The 21,934-nt window shown below is 41.6% G+C and overlaps 1 protein-coding gene across 2 annotated transcripts in view; it reads left to right on the forward strand.

The window, feature by feature from the left end:
- The window catches only part of LOC119742606 (ubiquitin carboxyl-terminal hydrolase 24-like), a 99,203-nt gene that overhangs the window by 38,481 nt on the left and 38,788 nt on the right, over positions 1-21,934 (forward strand). For both annotated transcript variants that reach the window (XM_038218722.1, XM_038218724.1), the window contains exons 22-39: positions 685-812; positions 1,019-1,103; positions 1,305-1,436; positions 3,083-3,279; positions 4,513-4,735; positions 5,397-5,565; positions 6,407-6,553; positions 7,748-7,917; positions 9,009-9,073; positions 9,721-9,782; positions 10,699-10,890; positions 11,920-12,034; positions 12,911-13,055; positions 14,972-15,091; positions 16,164-16,385; positions 17,514-17,596; positions 18,434-18,572; positions 20,589-20,708. In XM_038218722.1, coding sequence (XP_038074650.1) covers positions 685-812; positions 1,019-1,103; positions 1,305-1,436; positions 3,083-3,279; positions 4,513-4,735; positions 5,397-5,565; positions 6,407-6,553; positions 7,748-7,917; positions 9,009-9,073; positions 9,721-9,782; positions 10,699-10,890; positions 11,920-12,034; positions 12,911-13,055; positions 14,972-15,091; positions 16,164-16,385; positions 17,514-17,596; positions 18,434-18,572; positions 20,589-20,708 — 2,514 coding nt within the window. The remainder of the gene's footprint in view (positions 1-684; positions 813-1,018; positions 1,104-1,304; positions 1,437-3,082; positions 3,280-4,512; positions 4,736-5,396; positions 5,566-6,406; positions 6,554-7,747; positions 7,918-9,008; positions 9,074-9,720; positions 9,783-10,698; positions 10,891-11,919; positions 12,035-12,910; positions 13,056-14,971; positions 15,092-16,163; positions 16,386-17,513; positions 17,597-18,433; positions 18,573-20,588; positions 20,709-21,934) is intronic.

The following is a 21,934-nucleotide window of genomic DNA, read 5'->3' on the forward strand; positions in this document are numbered from 1 at the left end:
TTGCAGCTATCCAAAAAGTAACTGACCAAATTATTGTTGAAAATCTTACTTGGTTTAAAGATGGAGATGGCAATAAACTCCCTGTGAAATTATTCTTTCTGGCATGCTGTCATTTTGAAGAAAACAATAAAAGAGGGCCATATCCAAAGATGCGTCAAGTGACGCTTTTTAAGAAATTTCCGTTCTTGGTTGGTTTGTAATTGGCCGAATCCATGCGCAGGTGCGCGCAAGTGTTGACACAACGCACACGTGCATGCGGTTGCTATTATTCGTTGGTTCAGTGGATTACATCCCGTAGCTGCAATTGGCTGAATGAGAATGTGTCCCGGATGCTGAATTTAGGCGCAATTCAAAACATGACTCTGCAAACTATGAGATAAAATCGAGATCAAAGAATATTGTTTTCTCGGAATATACAGCATTCACAGAACTAAAATTTTGTCAGGTTAGGTGTTAAGCACCATTCTTTAGACTTGAGCACTTTTGTTGCTTCGAATGAAAAAAATGCACAAATGACAAATGATCTACTCCACCTTTAAATCCTTCAAATTCTTTTAAAAACTTTACGTGGCATTTGAAAGAACAGGTTTATAGTTCATGGTATAAACTTTCAAAATTCTCTCTGCTCATTGAAACTTTTGACCCATCTATTTATAAACATTTTTGCATGTCATATTTCTGCAGAGCGTTCCGTTCACTGGCAGACAGAGCTACTTGACCGATATGGAGAGGTCGTTGCCAGGTGTCGTCATGGCAACAGGAGGTCAAGTCTTTGAGATGCTGTATCAGCTGGCTGAGCTGGAAGGATCGAGGTTAGTTGGATTTTGACGAGAATATTACAAGAGTTTTGTTTTATTTATTTTATTTGGGGGGGGGGGGTTGGCTTGGCATAACAAGGGTAGCAATTTGATGAATCAACATGTGGAGTATGGAGTCTACTTTCCTTCGATCTAAGTCATTCTATAAATTTGGGGTCCACGATTTTCTTCAAATTTGTTCTTCAATGTTGTTCTTCCAGGTTAACAGAAAGGGTACGAAATCTGTTGATGTTAATCCCGACAGATCCCACTGTACAAGAAGCACTGGACTCCATCTGTAGACAGGTAAGAAGGGGAGCTTTTCAGGACCTGTTCTTGTAGCTTTTTGAGGATAATGCTTATCTGGAACAAAAATCCATCAGCTTAAATTGATACTTAATGCATTCCTATTTCTATATGTGAAAGCTTTATATATGCCGAATGGACAAATGCGCTTTTATAGACTGTTGCAAATGGATGGTAACATTTAACTTTGTTGTTTTGCAGACGGAAGGTTCGTCAGTGGACTGGGGTGATGGTTTCAACTCTCCTAAGGAAACCACAAAAGCCACGCTAGAATCCCTCTTCAAGACCAACTCACAGAGCATGTCGGCGTTCAGGCTCCTGTACAACCTAGAGGTAGCTTTCTCTAAACTTACCTAACTTTAATTCCAGGAATCTCTGTTTGTCAGTGAGTCTGTTGTGTGTCTGTCTGTATTTCGATTATCTCCAGAATCGGTCACTGCATGAAGTTGACAATCGGCAGTGTATTGCTCAGCACCCAAAAATGATGATAATGGGTACTTATCAAGCACCCACATCCACCTAGCAAAAGGCGCTCATGGCGCTACATTAGTAAAGAAAATACATGATAAAACAAACAAGAACAAAAACAATGTATTACTATGTAGTCTGACAAGCAGAAGAGCTTATTATGTGATGTTGTAGGCTAGATTATAGAAGTGTGTTTTCAGAGCCGTTTTGAATGAGTTGAGAGATGTGCTAGATCGGATGCTAATGGGTAGACTATTCCAAAGAAGTGGTGCAGCTTTGCGAAAAGATCTGTCCCCCCAGGATCGGTACGATCTCAATACAGCCAAAGTTGTTGGTTAGCAGACCGGAGACCAGAACGACCAGATTGGTGGGGAGCTAGTAGCGTAGTTAAATACGGAGGGGAGATGTTGTGTAGTGAGCAATAAGTGAGAAGCATAAGTTTGTACATGATTCTAAATTTAATCGGAAGCCAGTGGAGATGTTGCATAATAGGTGTTATGTGTGAAAAAAAAAACACCTGGTGCGTGTAATAAGGCGTGCTGCGGTATTTTGTCTGCATTGTGGTTGGTTCAGTTGGAGTTGGTTCGAGTGTAGAATGATTGTGCAGTGTCAGAGCCACCAAGTTTGAAGTTGTTTGGACGAGCGGTTCTCGAAAAAGCTGCAAAAAAGCAGCAATACCAGAGGCCTGTGAGTGACCAGCACCCCATTTCATCAAACTCTTCGTAACTTACGATGCATCGCAGCAATGCGACGCATCGTATCTCTACGATGTGTCGCAGCTGCGGCGCGTCCTGCGATCCATTTCATTCACTTATGACATGAAACACGTCATAAGTGTGACGCGTCGTAGGTGTATTTATAGCACAACTCGATGACTGTTTTATGTATTTAGTCAGCGTACAGTAAATAGTCGTCTGATATTCAACAAACAGTCGTCGGATCTCAGCTCGAAATTTGTTAAAACGTAAAACAAAATGGCGGCCGTGCAATGCAATTTTGAAGGAAAACAAGCTCTCATTGGACTGTATAGCTACTTTGAAATTCTAATATTCCGGTCTAATTCATAATTATTAAATGAATTTCCTATTTACAACTTTACACACATTGCTTCGGTATTATAATCTCGTTAATGTAATGTTCATGGCATAAAACTGGCTTAGAAATTACTCTTCTTATTTTGCGATGACCACTAGACACGTCGTAACTTGCGATGTGTTTTAAGCCGTTGTCAAGGAACTTACGACGCATTCAACACATCGCAACTTTCGTGAAATGGAAGATACGACGCGTCGCGAGTTGCGACGTGTTACACGTTGTAACTCGAGTTGCGACGCGTCGCAGCGCTTCGTTAAATTGGGTGCAGGAGAGGGTCCTAGGCCTCAGGAAATAGGACCTTCTTCTGGTCACTTACAGTCCCTCGGGGCTCATAGACGTGCACTAGTGACCTCCTTGCCAGTCCATATGTGTATAATACTATTTCATTGGTTCTCCCCCTCTCTCCCCCACCCCAGGTCCTAAGTAGTCGCCTAGTACCCTCCCTCCAGGAGGACAGAGCCACCCAGACCAGCGCCCAGACCTTCCGGGAGAACTTCCTGAATGCCGGCGGGCTGAGCCTAGTCATCAGTGTGCTGCAGAGGGAGTCCATCCCACAGGACTTGGATGAAGAGACGCGGAGGGGATGCTACATGATCTGCCTGCACCTGGCCAGGTGAGAATGTCTAGAACACATCCTGTAAAATGATTGACCTGTAGGGAGAGTAATGAAATACTTGCTATACTGATGTGGGCAAACTCATTTTGCAGAATGTATTCTGAGAGAACAATCACATTGGATTGATTTTTTTGTGTAATAAAGGACACCTGAGTGCTTTTCCAGTGTGCTAGAATACATCCTGTAGAATGTCTCACAAAGAGATACTGCAATTTTTGACATGGGGAAACCCATTTTGCAGAAATTTCGAGAAAAATCAAATCCAATTGATTTTTTCTGTGCAAAATACAAAAGACCACTGCCAAACTACAAGTATTGAATAATAAATTTCTCCAATTTGCAAGATTCAGACCAGTAACTGATGTATATGGTGCACTTATTAAACGTAGAATTTATCTAGAGAAGCGAACAAAATATTCTATATTATGTATTATTATTTGCATCAGGCTTCTAATGGTAGAATAAATCGGTGCATTGTATGCTTTCGTAAAACATACCCGAATGCAATATTTTATTCAGAGTACCTGGATGAGGGCAATATTATTTTTGATATTCTTACCAGTGTGGAAAGGTTTCTCAAAATCTTGGGGTTCAACCCAGGTCCAACACAGAGATTTTTGATAGTATACAAATATTGTATGCTTCGAGTGGTGATCCATGGACATTCTATTTTCCCGAGGTGAAGCCTCGGGAAAATAGAATGCTCCATGGATCACCTCGGGAGGCTAGTTTACTTCACCGCGAGATAAAGCATTCAATATTTGTTTTATAACACTTCACCCACAGATTATGCTTGGTTATGATATTTTTAATTATTTAAATCTGAACACTGTTGAAATAAACTTCAATTTCAATACAAAATTGGTGGAAAATGTATTTCTCTCTTTCAAACTACCCCTTCGCGAAATGTTTGAACCCAACTCTGTGACACGCTCTCTTTGGAACAAAATGCGCAACGCGCACACCAGCATGCATTTGCACACAAATATCGCGCCGTGGAAATAGTACTTTGGTTGCTTATGGTATAGTGCTCTTTTTGCTACGGTTATAGCACTTTTGGCCATGCACTGAAAGATAGCAAAAATAGAAAGTATCATGTGACTCGCTCTCGGCCAATCAAGACACAGAATCTGTGGGTGAGGGGTTATAATGTGAAAGGAATAGGAATATAGAATTTTTGAGCAATGTGAATTTAGAAGCTGAATTTTGCGCCCTCCTTTTGACCGACAGGTTTCTACTGTGCGGGGAGACCACCACTGCGGTCATGGAAAGTGACCTGTCGCTGACCGAGGGCCAGGCGGACCTGTCAGCAGACAGCAACTCGGGGATCCTGTCGTCCAGCTACGGGACCTCGCCACGCAAGATGAGCTTGGTGGAGAGAATGTCCAGCGTGGAAGCCAGTGGAGACGTGGCTTACAGGGAGGGCACGTCCACAGCTATTGCAGTCATACAGGTATGGTATCTTAGGCCATGTCTGAGTACTAAGGCCATGTCTGAATCTGTAAACAGTTCAGCAACAGATTTCATGAACTCATCGCAACTTACAATGCATCGCTGCGCTGCGACACATCGTATCCTAAGATGCTTCGCTGCTGCGATGCGTTCTGCAATTACACGTGGTAAGTGCGACTTGTGGTAGGTTTAATTATATTACAACGAATGTTTCAACGTACAATAAAAAGTCATGTGATATTCAGCAAAGAGTCATCGGATCTGCTTGAGAAAATTTTTTAAAACGTAAAACAAAGTGGCGGACGTATGATGCAGTTTTGAAGGAACACAAACTCCTGGTAGACTGTATAGCTACTTTGAAATTTCAACTGCAATATTCTAGGCTAATTCATATTAACTTTGATGCATTTTCTATTTGCAACTTCAAACACATCGTCCAAACACATTGTCCAGCACACGCTTTGAAATTGAAAAACACTGTATAAAGTCTTGTAAAGTTTGGAATTTCCTCTTTTTGAGCAAAGCACGTACCCCATACTGTACATGAACAACTCCTTAATGAAGACTGGTCCCTAAAGCCTCATTTTGCAGGATCTTGTCGCAGAACAAATGAAACAAATGGAAATCAAGTAGGTTGATTAATTAAATGTATTTTTATCCAGACGATGAGCACGTCGGATTTCTCGTCCATGATCGGCTGCCTGATGCGCGTGTGCTGGGCAGCGGCTGCAGGCCAGCTGCGTCTGGCCAGCTCGGCCAATCAGATCAAAGAGAATCCCGGCGGGGGATTCGCCATGGGAATCCACAGGCGTAGCAGACACAGTAGCGGAGGTAGGAAATATGAACTCATTTTTCCTATTTATGTCAAGGCCCTTGGCCCTATATAGCCCCATTTCCAGCATTCTCCAAAATATACCCTGGGCTCTTTAAATCTTGGTGTTTCTTGTCCCCCTTTACCAACAAACTTGACTGAGATTTCAGATAGACAACATGAGTTCCTGAACAGGGGTTACCCTAAAAAAGAAACAGAATGCTACACTTTATTTTGGTCATTTGTTAGAATTGAGTGGCTTGCGGGTTGTTTAAAATTGTGATACATAAAAACTATCACATTCATGCATTGTTGAGTAATTTACATCTGCGGGTATCGTACAACCTTGTGTTGACAAGTGAAAGACTTAATTTGCCAAGCCAAGACTTAATGTCTGAATTGCGTTTTTTTTTAAATTATTTTTATTTATTACTGGTAATGAAACCAAGGTTGCCTCAAAAGTTTTATAGGTGGAAGGAAACCCCAGAAGAATATTGTGGGGAAACCCACGGAATCAGGTAGGGACTGAAAACCCAATCCAGCGGTGGAAGGCGAGGAAAGTACCACTGCGCCAGCCTGACTCCCCAATCAGGCATGCAACTTTTCCTCGGATCAGCTGATTTCCTCGTTTTTCACTTCACATTTATGCCTTTCAAAATCGAAAAACTGTACAAAGTCTTGTAAAGATTGGAGTTTCCTTGTTTTTTGTTTCTTCCAAGTTGCATGCCTGCCCAATCTATCAATCTAGCCAACGGAAAGACACTACTGCATATACATTCATAGCCAACAGCCACAGCGGAAATACTTCGGGCACGGCTTAATCCTGCTTCTGTTTGTTTGTCCTGTTGTTATTTCCACCAGCGAGTTCCTCCAGCGACGCTGACGTCCAGAGTCTCCACGCGGGAGTCTGTCTCCTAGCTACCCACGTCTCCACAAAGGATGCCATGATAGCACGGGAGGCCCTGGAGCTACTGGTGGCCTGCCTGCAACTCCGGAGCCACAACCTCTGTGAGTTATCGGGGAAATGATGGACTCTCCGTGCACAAGAACCCCCTCTCACAGTTATAAAGAAAAAGTTATGACAGACTCCGATACATTCCCACCTCAAATGCATTCCCTTCCTGCGCAAACAAGGGAGGGCGATTTTTGACCGTTTTTGAGAGCCCTGTGTGCAAGGGTGTGAGTGACCACTGATAAAAATAGCTGAAAACATCTGAAAAAGGTGTAAAAAAGCTGAACTTTGGAAATCTCCTATACTTTTGTACACAGCAAGCGAGGGAAAAAGCTGAAAAAAAGCTGAAACCAAAACTAAAAAAAGCTGAAATCAGCTTTAAAGCTGAGATTTCACACCCCTGTGTGTGTCTTGACATACTCAAGATGTCTTGGGCTCCTGTCCCACCTGACTAAAGGCCGGTTACTACTTCAAATTTGACATCACGAAGCATTCGCTGCGAAATTCGCTGGAGTTGAAATTTGTTCAACTTTTGCGAATTTGCCGTACGAAAACTTGCCGTGATGTCACAAGTATGCGTTCACTTTCGCGCTGAGTATGAACCGGCCTTGAGCTTTCTCACACGCCCCTGGACAACATTGGGTATACGCTGTTTGTAAAAAAACAGGTGACAGGGGCAAAACCAAATATTGAGCTTAAAGATACTAACAACATATGCAAACATCCAAAAAAAAACCAAATTATTATGAAATACCTTACTTGACTGTTAGTGAATAATATTCTCAAGCATCCTGTGAAATCTTGGCACCTGGTGTGCTGTCATTTTCAAGAAAAGTGGAAGTTTATATCAATTTCTAACAGTGGTCTGCCAACCATCGTTGGATAAAAAAACTGACTTTTTTCAAATACTGCCCCAACTTTCCAAATTACGTAAGCTAGTCCACAATTGGTTTGCAGTCGGTTACACATTCGTGAACGGGTACAGGCCAGCTAGTCTGGTTCCCTGACCTGACAATTCCCCGACGTCTATATATTGCTCCGTTTCATCTGAAGCAGGGTCAGGGGACCAGGCTACAAGAACAGCATTTTTTTCGTGGTTTTTCCAGCATCTATGGACAAAAAACTTTAAATAGGTCAGGCTAACAATATTTGCTATAAAATACTTCCAAATTCATCCATTTCTGAAAATTACAGCAAAAGCAAATGCTGAATGTTACCTTTAATGATTGTCTTCTCTGTCTCCCATGCAGCATCTTTCTACAACATGCCTGCGATGAGCGACTTTGTCATCGACATCCTCCTAGCCTGCCCACACAACGAGGTCCGCACAGCAGCCATGGAGCAGTTCCACACCCTAAGCATCACCAATGTCAACCCCGCGAGTATACGCACGCTCCATCCTAGGCACTTCCTACTTCAGGTGAGTCTCTAAGTAGATAAGAACTTTTTCCCATGTACGTTAGTGGAGTTGTTTGGTTAAACGGTGTCTTGGACTTCTTCCAAGTAATAAGTGAACTTCTTTGTTATCGAGTCTGTTAAGCCCCAGTCACACGTTCACGGTTTGGAGCTACGAATATCCACGGTTTAAAATTTGTGATAAACAGTGGGAGTACCGTATTCAACCTGGATACATCCGTGGTTATCCGTCATCTTCCTTGGGTATTCGTGGAGGGGCTACGGAAGTTTGAACTGTTCAAAACTTCCGTGGTAAAACGTCATGAAAATCAATCCGTAGTGCAACCATGGGACATCCGTAGGACAACCGTATTTATTCATAGTGTTACTCGTGGCTATTTGTACTTGGAGATTTGTAGCTCATTCATGGTAGAAAGCTGTTCGAATTGTTACGCATGTCCTACGGATATGCCCGGATATGCTAGAATTCTGCTGAGGCTGTATTATACGAATATCCACACTTTATTCGTAAGAGAACCTTGGTCATCCGTGGCCCAATTGCAGGCAATCGTGGCGTTATTAAAAGTCATTATTCTTAGTAAAACCGTGGATATTCTTCACCAATCTGTCCATATTCTTGACAAACCGCGTTGTATTCGTTGAAAAACTGTAGGACAGTTGTGGCTACCCGTCCTGAAACTGTTGTGCATTCTTAGAAAGTAGATTTCTCCACGAATCTCAACGGGTTCATCATGATCGATTGATTCTTGATAAACCGTGGATATTTGTAGCTCCAAAACCGTGAATGTGTGACCGGGGCTTAAGAAGTGAATTACTTTGTTGACAAGTCTGTTACTGTCACCTAAATTCAGACTTTGTAATTTTATGGAAAAGTTTTATGGAAACACTGATTATTTTTCACATAACAGAATAACAGGAGGGGTGTCCGCAAATTGGGCATGAAGTTTATTGTACATTCGATGTGTAGCAGCAGTGTGGTCCAGAATTCAGATACAGATTTTAGTTCGGCCCAATTTTCAAAATGTTTTTTTCCTCATAGGCCAGTTTCACGTCTGTAGTATATTTGCTTTATTTTCTTTGCATCTTGTATTTCAGGTGTTACTCAGTGTACCGGTTCCACTATGGACGTCCAGCTGTCTAGTCAGAGGGACAAACCAAAGGTATGTGCGACTTGCTGGTTACAAATTACAAGAGCATGTGCCTTGATATTTTTGTTGGTAACTTGTGTATCCGCTCTGTTCACAAGTTCCCCCTCACCGGCAAAGGAAGTACAGTTGGGGGTGCGCGGCCACTGCGTGTACATAGAACAAATCCCCTGGTGTACGTGCGTCACACACAAGGAACGGTGCGCGTCAACCAGCGAAATGTACCGCCCATGGGACGTCGTTGCTAGGTAAAAGGGCACCCTCTTTTGGTAGCGCACGGAGCTCATAGAGCTATGGAATCAACACACAAGTACGAGTACACTATCTGGACAGTGAAAAAAAGCGAGTTTACAGAACTTTTATGAGGCATTGCCATGGGATATCAATTGTTTTTCCTTAAAAACTACTTTCATTCACCATTTTTATACTATTTAAAATATGTGTGGTAGAGACATATCAAAGATCACAAATATCAATAAATCTACAAATCTAAAAAAAAAATCATCCCCATTAATTTTTTTATTTTCCTCCACTAAGGCCTGTGCCCAGTTCTGTCTCCTTTTTTCCAGAATGCCTCACATATTTGTATTGATCTCAAGATGTATATTACAGTGATATTTTTCTGTAGCATATTTCACTTTGATGTCTTTGTCATCTGTCAGGATAATTACTCAGTGTTCACAGTACTTTGAGCTGAGGTGTCGACTTCTAGAGCAACTCACAGGTAGGACAACACCTGAAATTGATTAAACGGATCTGGAATTCGGGCGTATCACAATGCAGTGCGCCACCAAGAGTTTGCCATGGAGAGTCCATTTTTCAAGTTTACGGTCGACAAAGCATGACCCATTTCAATGAGTGTCAGTAGACAACTTGAGCTAATTTGTTATAGATTGGGGCTTAGGGAACTGCCGCCTTACAAAAAAAAAACATATTGATAAAAAAAAAGCAAACAAAAGGGCAAATAGATACTCGAATCATACGCTTACGAAGCTACTGACTTGAAAAACCAACAATTACAAATGTCCTGCACTGCGAATTTGTCGACCATCTCCCACTGGGAAAAATTAACTCTCCGTGGCAAACTCTTGGTGGCGCACTGCATTGTGAATCGCCCGAATTGTTTCAAGGTTGGGGTTTGCACTTCCCTGCAAAAAGTAATCTTCATTTATACTAAAAAGTGGAAACTCAATGTACGCTCAAACCTGCATTCATTGTTACTGTATTAAACTTAAAACAAACCCTCAAATATGGCTGCGTAGTGCAAAGTGTCAATACCAAAATATGCTGGTGTAAATTTTGTCCGAATGTTTTTTCTGATTTCAGTATTTTCAAAAAGTCCATTTTAAAATCTGGTATCCCTGATTTTTTTTTCCTATGAAAGTTTATATAGAACAAAAGAAGTAATCGTTTTTAGGGCTACCTTTAGGCAAATACAAACATATACCTTAGAACTTACGTTGCTCTGTGGCCCTCGACGAGTAGCTCTTAGAAACCCTCTGCTCTGCCAATTAGGTCGTGGATTTTTCATTCCCCCCCCCCCCCATATCACTCCTGACAATGTGTCAAGTCCGATTTTGTTTCATTGTTAATTAAAATGTGGAACAAAAGAATCATTTTTCCTTATCTTCTCCTTGCAGTTGATGACCAGCAGTTTCTAAACATTAACCCCACGTCGATGATCACGGACGAGATCGACTGGCTCAATAACTTTGAGCCGTGCGACTCGGACGAGGCCAGTTTCCAGCAGACGGATAACATCATCATCGCTGGTCATCTGCAGCTGGCCAAGACGCTGCTAACGTGTGAAGGCATGGACAAGAAGAAAATCGGTAACACCCCCCCCCTTCTCCCCTTCCCTTTGAAAATAATAACCATACAAAGCAAGCCTTGAAAAGCTGCGCATGCTTTCACGAAGTGCACTGACGTATTGCAACTCGGGTTGCGACGCGCAACACGTCGCAACTTACAATGCGTTGAACGACCCATTTCACAAAATTTACAATGTGTTGAATGCGTCATAAGTTCCTTCACAACGGCTGAAAACACGTCGCAAGTTACAACGTGTCTAATGCTCTTCGCAGAATAAGAAGCGTCCTTTTCTTGGCCAGCTTTGTGCCATAAAAATACATATATGTGACTGTGATGATACCGAGACAATGTGTATGAACTTGTAAATGGAAAATGCATCCATGTAAATATTAATGAGCCTGAAGTATTAGTGGTTGGTTTGTAATTGGGCGAATCCGTGAATGGGTGCGCGCAAGCATTGACACGACACACGCGCGCGCAGTTACTTTTGTTCGTCAGTTCAGTGTGTGGCCATCACGCAGCTGCAATCGGCTGAATGAGAACATGTCCCAGATGCTGATTTTGGGCGCAATTCAAATCGTGATCTTAGAATATTGTTTTCTCGGAATATACAGCATTCACTGAGCTAAAACTTCATCAGGTTAGTTGTTCAGCACCCTTCTTTAGATTTTGAGCACTTTTGTTGCTTCAAACGAAAAAAATGCACAAATGACAAATGATGGACTCTACCTTTAAATACTTATTGCAATATATGCCCTTGTCGTCACAATTCATCAATTACTGAATTTGTTGTGCTCATAGTTTCAGGAGAACCCTTGATGCTATCAGATGAATTGATCTTGATGATTTAACCACTTAGTCCATGTACCGCCCTAAATCGCCCTGCCTGTTACAGCCTGTTCTGCCCGAAACCACCTGAGCACTCTAAGTTTTAGGGATTCATAAGTGAAAAAAATACAATGTGATACAATGTAGTACAGATGCTTTAAGTGTATTGTATTTAATACGGTGTCATCTAATTGAGTTTCTTTTTGAATTCTGGTTACCAGGGAAGCAGCTACTGGACAAGTTGTTGAATGAGTTCCTCTTTCCAGCATCCAGACTGATACTGGATAGTTCCAGCAACACGGACAAGCTGAACCCACAAGCAGAGCACAGTCCAAAGTAAGATACCATTCAGTATGGACTCCAAGCACAATTTACCCCCTCAATGGTACCAAAGGCAAAGATGGGAAGGACCTCTGGGAAGGACTCTGAGGCCGAGTTGGGCGGTCTGTTCTCGACACGGTTATATCTCGCGCTCGAACGAAGGGAATACGACCCACGAACACTGCACTCGGAAGAGGATCACACACCATCTCGAGGTTTTTCAAGAACAATATACCCGCGTCCAGAACAGACCGCCCGTACTCAGCATGGAACACATTGCCGACAACGCCTCATGTTCACGCCGAACACCCCGAGCATTTTGGCCAGAAAATCTTTCTGGACCTCCAATATCCACCACTGCCGACCTATGAAACACTGCCTTTAATTTTTGTCATTGTTCATACTTGCTAACTTTAAAGAAACTTATATCATTCAGATTTCAAAATAAAAAATTTGGTGGTTTGCTCAGATTTTCATGAATTTTTTCTCACTAATAAATGTATCGACAGAACTATGTCGGGGGCATAAAAATTTACCCATGTGCTTTAAAAAAAAAAAAAAGTAACTGCATTATTCTCTGTAAATCCACAAGTTGCTCTGGCATTGGAAAAAAGGTATTAATTGTAAGACTGAACAGAAATTAAGTGGCGTGGGACTTTACTCTGTGGCCTTCAGAATACCGTTCCGGTGCTCTTACCAACTGAGCTTTCCAGCCCTATGTAGGTAGTTCCCCATTTTGTCAATGTCTTTGTTCAAGGGGCACTAGTCGGAAGCAACAAACCCGTATAATGCCATGTAGCTAGGGATCATGCCCAAAGCCACGATGTGGTTTATTTCAGGGGAAAAGTATCTTCGATGTACTAAGAATTCCTTCATTTTGCCCCTTTCTAGGATCTCAGGTAGAGAGAGTCGCATGGCAGCGTTTGACCTCTTGATCATACTGTGTGAGGATTGTCCAGAGAACCTACAGCTGGTCAGCAGCCAGCTCATCGATATGCACCACAAGCAGGATCCGGCCAACGCCAAAGAGTGGGATGTGAGTTGAACCCATAGAGCTATATTAAATTACTAGAGCGCTAACTCCTCATTCTTGCGCGCGGAGACGCTTTGAAACCGTTCTGGGCCCAGACATTTTGAATTCATGTGCGTTTTTGTGGAACATTGTGAAATTAGATGGAGTAAATTTTGAAAGTGTACTCTAAATGCAACGCGCAAGTAGAACGTTCGCAAACAACTTAAGTGCTTCATGACGGTTCAAAAATGTCACAGCAAAAAATCATCTGCAGCGAATATGCGCACGCGTTGCGCTGTTTGAGCAGAGTAAAATGAAACGCTCATTTGCTGATCGAGTGTTTCGGTTTTGGGCGTATCGGTTTTGGTGACACATCTGTATAGAATAAAAAAATGCAAATATGCAAATAGCTGTACAAAAGCCGTACAAAATTGGGGTTTTCCATAGGCTTGTGCACAAACATGGATGCGCCCAGCAGGCATCACTTTGTACATGAGTCAGCTCTCTATTAATTCAATATAGCTCTATGGTTTAACCGTAATTTTTCTTAGGCCCTTTTTGGCTATGATGCATCCTCAATCCTGTCAAATCTTTAGTTATCTTCTTGAATTTGTCCAGTGGAGGGATGACCTCTGCCTCCTTCCTTCAAAGTGCTCCAACAAACACTGTAAATGGGTTGAGGCAGTGCCGATGACATTCAGTAAGCAGTGCGGAAGATATCCAGTATAAAATACATGCCTCAATTATGCTTGTTATACCGTGGTATTAGACTCTGAAATTTCATTGGTTGAGAACTGTTTGCATGACTTAATGCAAAAGTTCATGCATGATGATATGATGGACTTGGAGGAGAAACATTACCTCTTATCTTCAAGCAAACTTGTATCTTCGATCCTGATTGGTTGATCCATGGCAACAACAGTGTGATATGAGGCTGTATTGCCCGGTCCATATCGCACCCTGCGTATTGCGCTATTCCAAGATGCGAGCGACATTCCAGCTGCATGCCCTAAACCGCTGAAAGGTTCGTGTAAAGCGATGGTTCAACTTTACTGTGCGTCAAATTTGCTTGAAGATAAATTCGTTATCACGCTCGCGTTCATGGACCACAGAAAATGTAGTGCGTCTGTGTCCCACAAACCACTCGGCCTTATGTGGGACACAGACGCACCACATTATTCCGTGTTCCACTCGCACTCGCAGGATAACTTATAATGTTGTTTGGGCACATCACCTTGATTGTTCTCACTGACTTTTAAATGTTTTCATCCCTACTGCTTTGTACAACATAGCTAGAATAGACCATGCATGCGCATAAGGTAGGCGATGTTACACAGGAAGTGAGCATGTCAATACATATCCACGCTCGTGTCAACGCGGACGGGTGATGCGATCAAGCTAAATGAGTCGTTTATCAGGAACTTTCATATGGAGATACAGGCCAAAATAGGGCCACTTCATCACATCACTTCATCACATCTCTTTGTGTTCCGACTTCCATAATTTTTGAACTAAAGATGGTACCAGCATGCGGTTTTCACAGCAGTAATGCTGAGATTGTGCTCTTTTCAAATCTGTAAAAACAAATTGACCAATGTCGACGAACGACTCATTTAGCTTGATCGCATCACATATTATCAACGATCAAAGCATTGATTGAGGGAATAAATGTGTGTTTGACCAGTTTTAAACACTCTTTTTAAGACCTGTCTGGATGCTGATTATTACCTGAGCCGAAATACCATCTCGGTCAAATAATCACAACTTTTCAAATCTAAAAGTCAAAACAAGTCAAAAATATTAAATTGCCAACAATTTTGTTCAACAATTTACCTTGTGTTGTTCGGGCCACCCCTCGAGCTATGTTATGGCATGTCCAGTCTCGTGTGTGTCTAAACGACTCCTTATATGCAGTTTGTGTCTTTATTTTTTGGTGACAGTACCTACCTCCAGTTGACGGCCGGTCACCCAGCAAATATGTGGGTCTGAGGAACGGTGGGGCCACATGCTACATGAACTCAGTCATCCAACAGCTGTATATGACGCCAGGCATCAGAGAGGTAGAAACGCCAATCAAATGCATTCATAGACTTTCTAGTCCAACTTCCCCTAGCTTCACAGGCTAAATTTGTATCCATTTGTCTGCACCTAATGTAATTCAACTCATGGGCCTTACGAATACACTGCCACACCCCCACTCAAGACTCTCATTATTCATGTTTATGGGCCAAAAAAGCTTGTCAAACTTATTACAAATTATTTATCAATAGTACAGGGCATAAAGATTAATACGTTTCCCAACTGTATCTCAACGTTATATTTTATCCATATTACAGGGCCAAGTGACTTCTATACTCTGTTTCTAACCGTGTATAGTCCCAACATGGCATTTATCCGTGTCACAGAACCTAATGGGAATACTCCATAGACTCCATAGATGTGGAATAAATAGACTAGATCGGCAGCGTGTGCGTACACACCATTCACTGTGCACCATTGTTTGGTCAATCGTGGACATGCAAAAAGGTCACATGCTAGAGGCAAATTATTTAATGCGAGGTTAAAGTGTATAATGAACACAGTGTTCATGCACAATACGCACAGCGCATAGCCTACACGTAGGTGCGCAACTTTACCAATTTGGTTTGTTATTCAGTATAAGATTTGGAGTGCTGTGGCCTCGTGGTTAACGGAATAATGGCACTGGATTCCGTGGCCTGTGGGTAAAGCTGCGAGTTGTGGGTTCAAGCCCAACCTGGGGTCATGGTGCGTGTGCCCTTGGGCAGGGCACTTTGTCACTCGTTGCTTCTCTCCACCCAGGAGTACATGTAAATGGGTACCTGTGAGGGCAGAGATGGTTATTGTGATTGAATTAGCTTCCTTGCGCCTAACAGGCAGCATTGAGCTGTATACTCCCCAGGGAGCTGAAATGGTACTTGGAATGTTTAGTTGGCCCAATGATCAGGGGTAATAATAATACTGTAAGCGCTGTGATTTACTTTACTAATAAGAACGTTCTTAAAAGCCGATTAATATTATTATTATATACACGTGCTGCCAATCTAGACTTTTTATTCCATATCTATGGGAACACTATACTGAATCTCAACCGCCCATTTATCCATGTCACAGGGCCTGCTGAAGGACAGCAACCTAGACCTAGACGAGGACAGCGTATTCTACCAGATGCAGACAGTCTTCGGCCACCTGATGGAGAGCCGTCTACAGTACTATGAGCCGGAGCGGTTCTGGCGGGTCTTCAAACTCTGGGGCCAACCGGTCAACATCCGAGAGCAGCAAGACGCCTTTGAGTTCTTCACCAACCTGACAGACCAGCTGGACGAATTCCTTAAGGTCATTTTTCCCCCTCAAAGTTGCTGTCCCTGTACCACTTTCCAGAGTCACCCCCAAAAAATATATTTGATTTTTAAATCTTCACAGTGGCTATTGTTACAGAAGTCGACTGTCTGGTTCCCTGACCTAATAGTATTCAACGTCAAGATCTGTGGCTCATGGAACCAGACTATCGATGGAATGGTTCTCAGACTGTATTTCCCTTTTTTTTAAATCCTCCAAAGCAACAGATTACGAAGAAGGAAATGAAATGTACTTCAATAAAAAGAAGGATTTATGAAAAAAAATTAAATTAAATGAAACTATTAAAAGAAAAAAAGGGAAAAAAAAGTTTGGCGCAGCATGGATTTGATACAGTGACCTTTGGCATGGTAGTCGAGCATTTAACCAATCAAACTACCAAATCACTCTGGGCCCAATTTCACGGCGCTGCTTAACAGTTAGCAGAAAAGGTGTGCTAAGCATAGCAGAAAAACGTGCTAACCCTTAACACTATTTCACGGCGTGTGTATGCTAACGGTCGCACGTGCATGGAGATTTCTATTGTCACGTCACCAAGTTAAGCAAATTTTTTCCTCTGAAGTAAGCGTGCCTTATGCTGTGCTTATGCTTACTGTCTCCATGAAACAGACGGAGGCTCTGTTAGCAGCAAATCGTGTGTTTAGCAGCGCTGTGAAATTGGGCCCAGGTTGGTAGGGCAGTTATAAATAACAGATTTGTGATGTTGTCTTTGCAGTGCTGTAATGATAGCAGATGAAAATCGCATTATGGCTGCCGTAACGATAACCACTACGTTTTTTCTTAGCATTGCAAAACTTTTGTATGAGACATTGAACGAAAAAACACGCCCACATTGAGTGATGTGACAATTCCTTTAGTTTTATTTGAAGCCCGACATAGCTTCACTTCTCGCAGGGTAGACTGGTTCCTTCCACCATATCAGGGACTGGGACCCATCTACTTGCAAGGCCAAAATTGCCTGGTAGACACCAAGAAAAGAAAACAAAATACTTTTTATTTGTTAAAACCAAGTATTTAACTAGAAATTTGTCTGCTGATTAAAAAAATGGAGGGAAATCCAGAAATTTGAAGTCTAACAAATCATCGTGACTTTTTTTCGATATGCAGAAGAACAAACAGAAGGAAGTCTTCAAGCCCAAATTCCAAGGAATTTTCTCTGATCAGAAGATCTGTGAGGACTGCCCGCACAGGTAAAACTCTTTGCCAAATATACTACAAATACATACTTTTTTTCTTGTTTTGACACAGGTTTTATAAAAATACTCCTTGCCTAATAAATTTTTAGAGCTCCTAATCTTGAAGTCAAGAGTATTTTTGCCTAAAATTCAAGTTCTGGTTAATTAGTGTCTTTATCCCCATTATACAGGGTGGATAAAAAAAAACGAAACCAAGATATTATTGCTAATTGGAACAGAAGTAGGACACATGTGAATCAAAGGGAGATATCCTCTGTGAGGGTTGAATCTCCTCTTTAAAATGACACCCTGATCATGTCATTACATTCACGGTTGACTGAGCAGTGACCAATTTTATGAAAGGGTCTATTTAGAGAATTGCGCCTCTTTTCATGGTGAAATCTCTTTTTTTCCCCCACCTGCCTTGATTGGCAACCATAGCCTTTCACTCTGTGACAAATGACACCACAAAAAACACAACTGAAAAGTAGTGCAAGTCTCTAAATAGACCCTTTCATAAAATTGGTCACTACTCAGTCAACCGTGAATGTAAGGACATGATCAGGGTGTCATTTTAAAGAGGAGATTCAACCCTAACAGAGGATATCTCCCTTTGTTTCACATGTGCCCTACTTCTGTTACAATAAGCAATAATATCTCGGTTTCTTTTTTTTATCCACCTTGTATTTTGGTACAGATGACAACATTACATGTCAAAATGAAATTGAAGTTTCCATCCAAAAAATTTGATGCCACATGATTTATTTACTACAGGGCACTGCCTTGGTAAACATGTCTTGTATAGCCTTATTGTGAGCTTTATAAATTCTTTTTTGATTTTTTTTTTTGCAGATACGAAAGAGAGGAAGAGTTTTTTGCTCTCAATTTAACAGTCAAGAGTCACAATCTGGAGTCGTCGCTGGACCAGTTTGTCCGTGGGGAACTGCTGGATGGGGACAACGCTTACTTCTGTGAAAAGTGCAATGAAAAGGTACTTGGTTTGGTTGTAATAAGAAATAAATAGTGGGTATTTATAAAGCGCACGTATCCACCAGGACTGGTGCTCAAGGCGCTACATCATTATTACCCCTGCTCATTTGGCCCATGAAACATTCTTAACACCATCTCGGCTCCGGGGAGTATGTATGCAGCTCGATGCTGCCTGTTAGGCGCAAGGAAGCTAATTCAATCACAATAACCATCTCTGCCCTCACAGGTACCCATTTACTCCTGGGTGGAGAGAAGCAATGAGTGACAAAGTGCCTTGCCCAAGGGCACACGCACCATGACCCCAGGCTGGACTCGAACCCACAACCTGCAGCTTTACCCGCAGACCACGAATCCAATGCCCTTAACCATGAGGCCACAGCACTTTAGGCTTAATAATAATAATAATAATAATAATAATAATAATAATAATAATAATAATAATAATAACTCTTTTGGCTGCAATAGGGTGACTTTCCCATAGACTTGTGCACAAACCTAAACTGTCACCTAACCCAAGTTTACCTTATGTTTTTTCCACGAAATTTAGTATTTATACTAATTGGACCATGAGGAATCGATCTAGATGGTTTTCGACAGCCAAATTCCTTGTCCTAAGGGTCGTTTTCATAAAAGGGCGACAGTTATTTTGTCGCCTCAATAAGGTGTATCGCCCTATTGTGGACGGAGTTCGCAAAACCTGTCGCCCTATTACAGTAATAGTAGTAATAATAGTAATAATAATGATGTGATGCTGATGTTGCACTTCATCCCACAGTCTGAAAGCAGTTTTATCCCAAACAATTACTACCCCTGTTTATCAGGCCATGAGACCTCTTTCTTGCAGTAACTTCAGATCAGCGCAATGTGGTCTGTGTGGTTTATACTCCTGGGTGGAGACAGGCAATTGTAGTAAAATGCCTTGCCCAAGAACACAAGCGCCATGTTGCCCAGTCAAGGTTTGAACCCATGTATCATTGCAAATGAGTTGTAAACTTTAAACCATTGGACTATATATATGAGGACTTGCTTCAGTCTGAACCCTAGATACCACGTACACCAACAAACCTTGATTGGCAGTTATGTGAAGGCAGCTGACTATATCCTGCACTCAAATATAGATTTATGCACATGTCCCCATTAGCATCCAAAATGATTCGGCTGCGACTTGTCATAACACATACCCCTATGGAAGCAGTTGTAGCCACGTCCCTAAGACATGTCGTCACCGTTTTCACGAAGGGGCGAATTTCATGAAAACCGTCTGTTTTTCAAAATTTGGGTTTTTTGGTGAAAATGAATAAATATATCAATATCTACAACCTAGTGAGGCTATACTTTCAAAAAAATTAATTAAAATCTTAATTAACCTAATTAACGAAGGGGCGAATTTGGCGAAAGTGCCGTTTTGTGTTTTCATGATGGGGCGAATTTCCGCACTCTATGGTATTAATAAATTTTCAGTAATAAATACATTGTAATACATTGTAATACAATGGCGCGTATGATCACGAAAGGGCGAATTCCATGCGCGTGCAATAAAACGTTTTCACGAAGGGGCGAATTTCAAGGCGCATGCGCAGTGGGGCAGAATCTGCGCGTACTGTACAAAAAATGCATTGACTCTTACCGCAGAAGGGCGAAATCTGCGCGAAGTCACTTTAGCGTTTTCACGAAGGGGCAAATTTGCTAATTGGTCTTTTTTGCGTTTTCACGAACAGCCACTTCTCTTAATTGATTAATTCTGCAAAACTAAACACCTATTTTTCTTAAAGTTTGCTACATTTAGGAGGATTAGAAGCTCTTCTTTCCTCTGATACCTAAATCTTGCATATTTTATGCAACTTTAAGTTTCAAATTGCCAAATGAAAAAAAGGACCAACTTGAATGTTTGTTCAGACGGTGAAATACTAAATTCGCCTCTTCGTGAAAACGGTGACGATGTGTTTTCCTGCAGCCATAGCCAATTTATATTCGTACAGGGCTTACATGTCTGGTTCCTTGTCTTCTCACACCATAGAGGAACACTATCAAGAGAATGTGCATTAAGACCCTGCCGCCGGTGCTGGTCATCCAACTCAAGAGGTTTGACTACGACTGGGAGGCAGGGAGGGCCTTGAAATTTGACGACTACTTCAAGGTAAGAAGGTTACAAACCCCTGAAAATCTTGTTGAAAAAAAAATCAGAAAATTCCATTTCTTTAAAGGTAGGGTATATCATTTGTCATATGTGATTTGTTTTTGCTTGGAGCAACAAAAGTGCTCAAAATCAAAAGACGGATGATTAACAACTAACCTGATGAAGCTTTAGCTCTGTGAATGTTGTGTATTCTGAGAAAACATATTCTAGGATCTCAATTTCAATTCAAAAGTTGCCGGGTCATGTTTTAAATTGCGCCCCAAATCAGCATCTGGGACATGTTCTCATTCAGCCAATTGCAGTTATGCGATATCACGCACTGAACTGACGAATAATAGCAACCGTGCGCGCGCGTGCTTCGTGTCAACACTTGCATGCACCCATTCATAGATTTGCCAAATTACAAACCACAAACGGAAATTTCCAAGAATGCGTCACTTGATGCATCTTTGGAAATGGCCTTCTTGTATTGTTTTTCTTCAAAATGACAGCATGCCAGAAGGAATAATTTCACAGGGAGTTTATTGCCATTACTATCTTTAAACCAAGCAAGTTCTTCAACAATAATTCCGTCAGTTACCTTTGTTGCTTCAAACAAAAGAATGCACCAATGACAAATGGTCTGCTCTACCTTTAAAGCTACAGTCCATCAATTGCAGCTATCCAAAAAGTACCTGACGTAATTATTGTTGAAAAACATACTTAGTTGTAAGAAAGTAGGGGAACCAAAAGTCCCTGTGAAATTATCTTTCTGGCACCCTGTCATTTTGAAGTAATCAACAAAAGAAGGCCTTTCCAACGATGCGTCTAAAGACGCATTATTGGAAATTTCCGATAGTAGATCTTTTTTTTATTTGCAAAGCGCGCAAGCGTTGACACGACATACATGCGCGCGCGGCTGCTATAATTCATCGGCCCAGTGTGCGACATCACGTAGCTGCAATCGGCTCAGTGAGAACGTGTCTCGGACACTGAATTCAGGCCCAATTCAAAACATGATTCAGCAACTTTTGATTTGAAATGGAGATCATAGAATGCTGTTTATCTCAAAATATACAGCAGAAGCTGAGCTGAAACTTCATCAGGTTAGTTGTTCAGCACCCTTCTTTAGATTTTGAGCACTTTTGTTGCTTTAAACGAACAAAATGCACAAATTACTAATGATGGACTGTATGTACCTTTAACACTAGGTAATTACAAAACCTTTTACAATGATGTTAATCTTT

The sequence above is a fragment of the Patiria miniata genome, unplaced genomic scaffold, assembly GCF_015706575.1.
Source record: "Patiria miniata isolate m_02_andy unplaced genomic scaffold, ASM1570657v1 HiC_scaffold_6, whole genome shotgun sequence".
In the NCBI taxonomy this organism is placed as follows: domain Eukaryota; kingdom Metazoa; phylum Echinodermata; class Asteroidea; order Valvatida; family Asterinidae; genus Patiria; species Patiria miniata.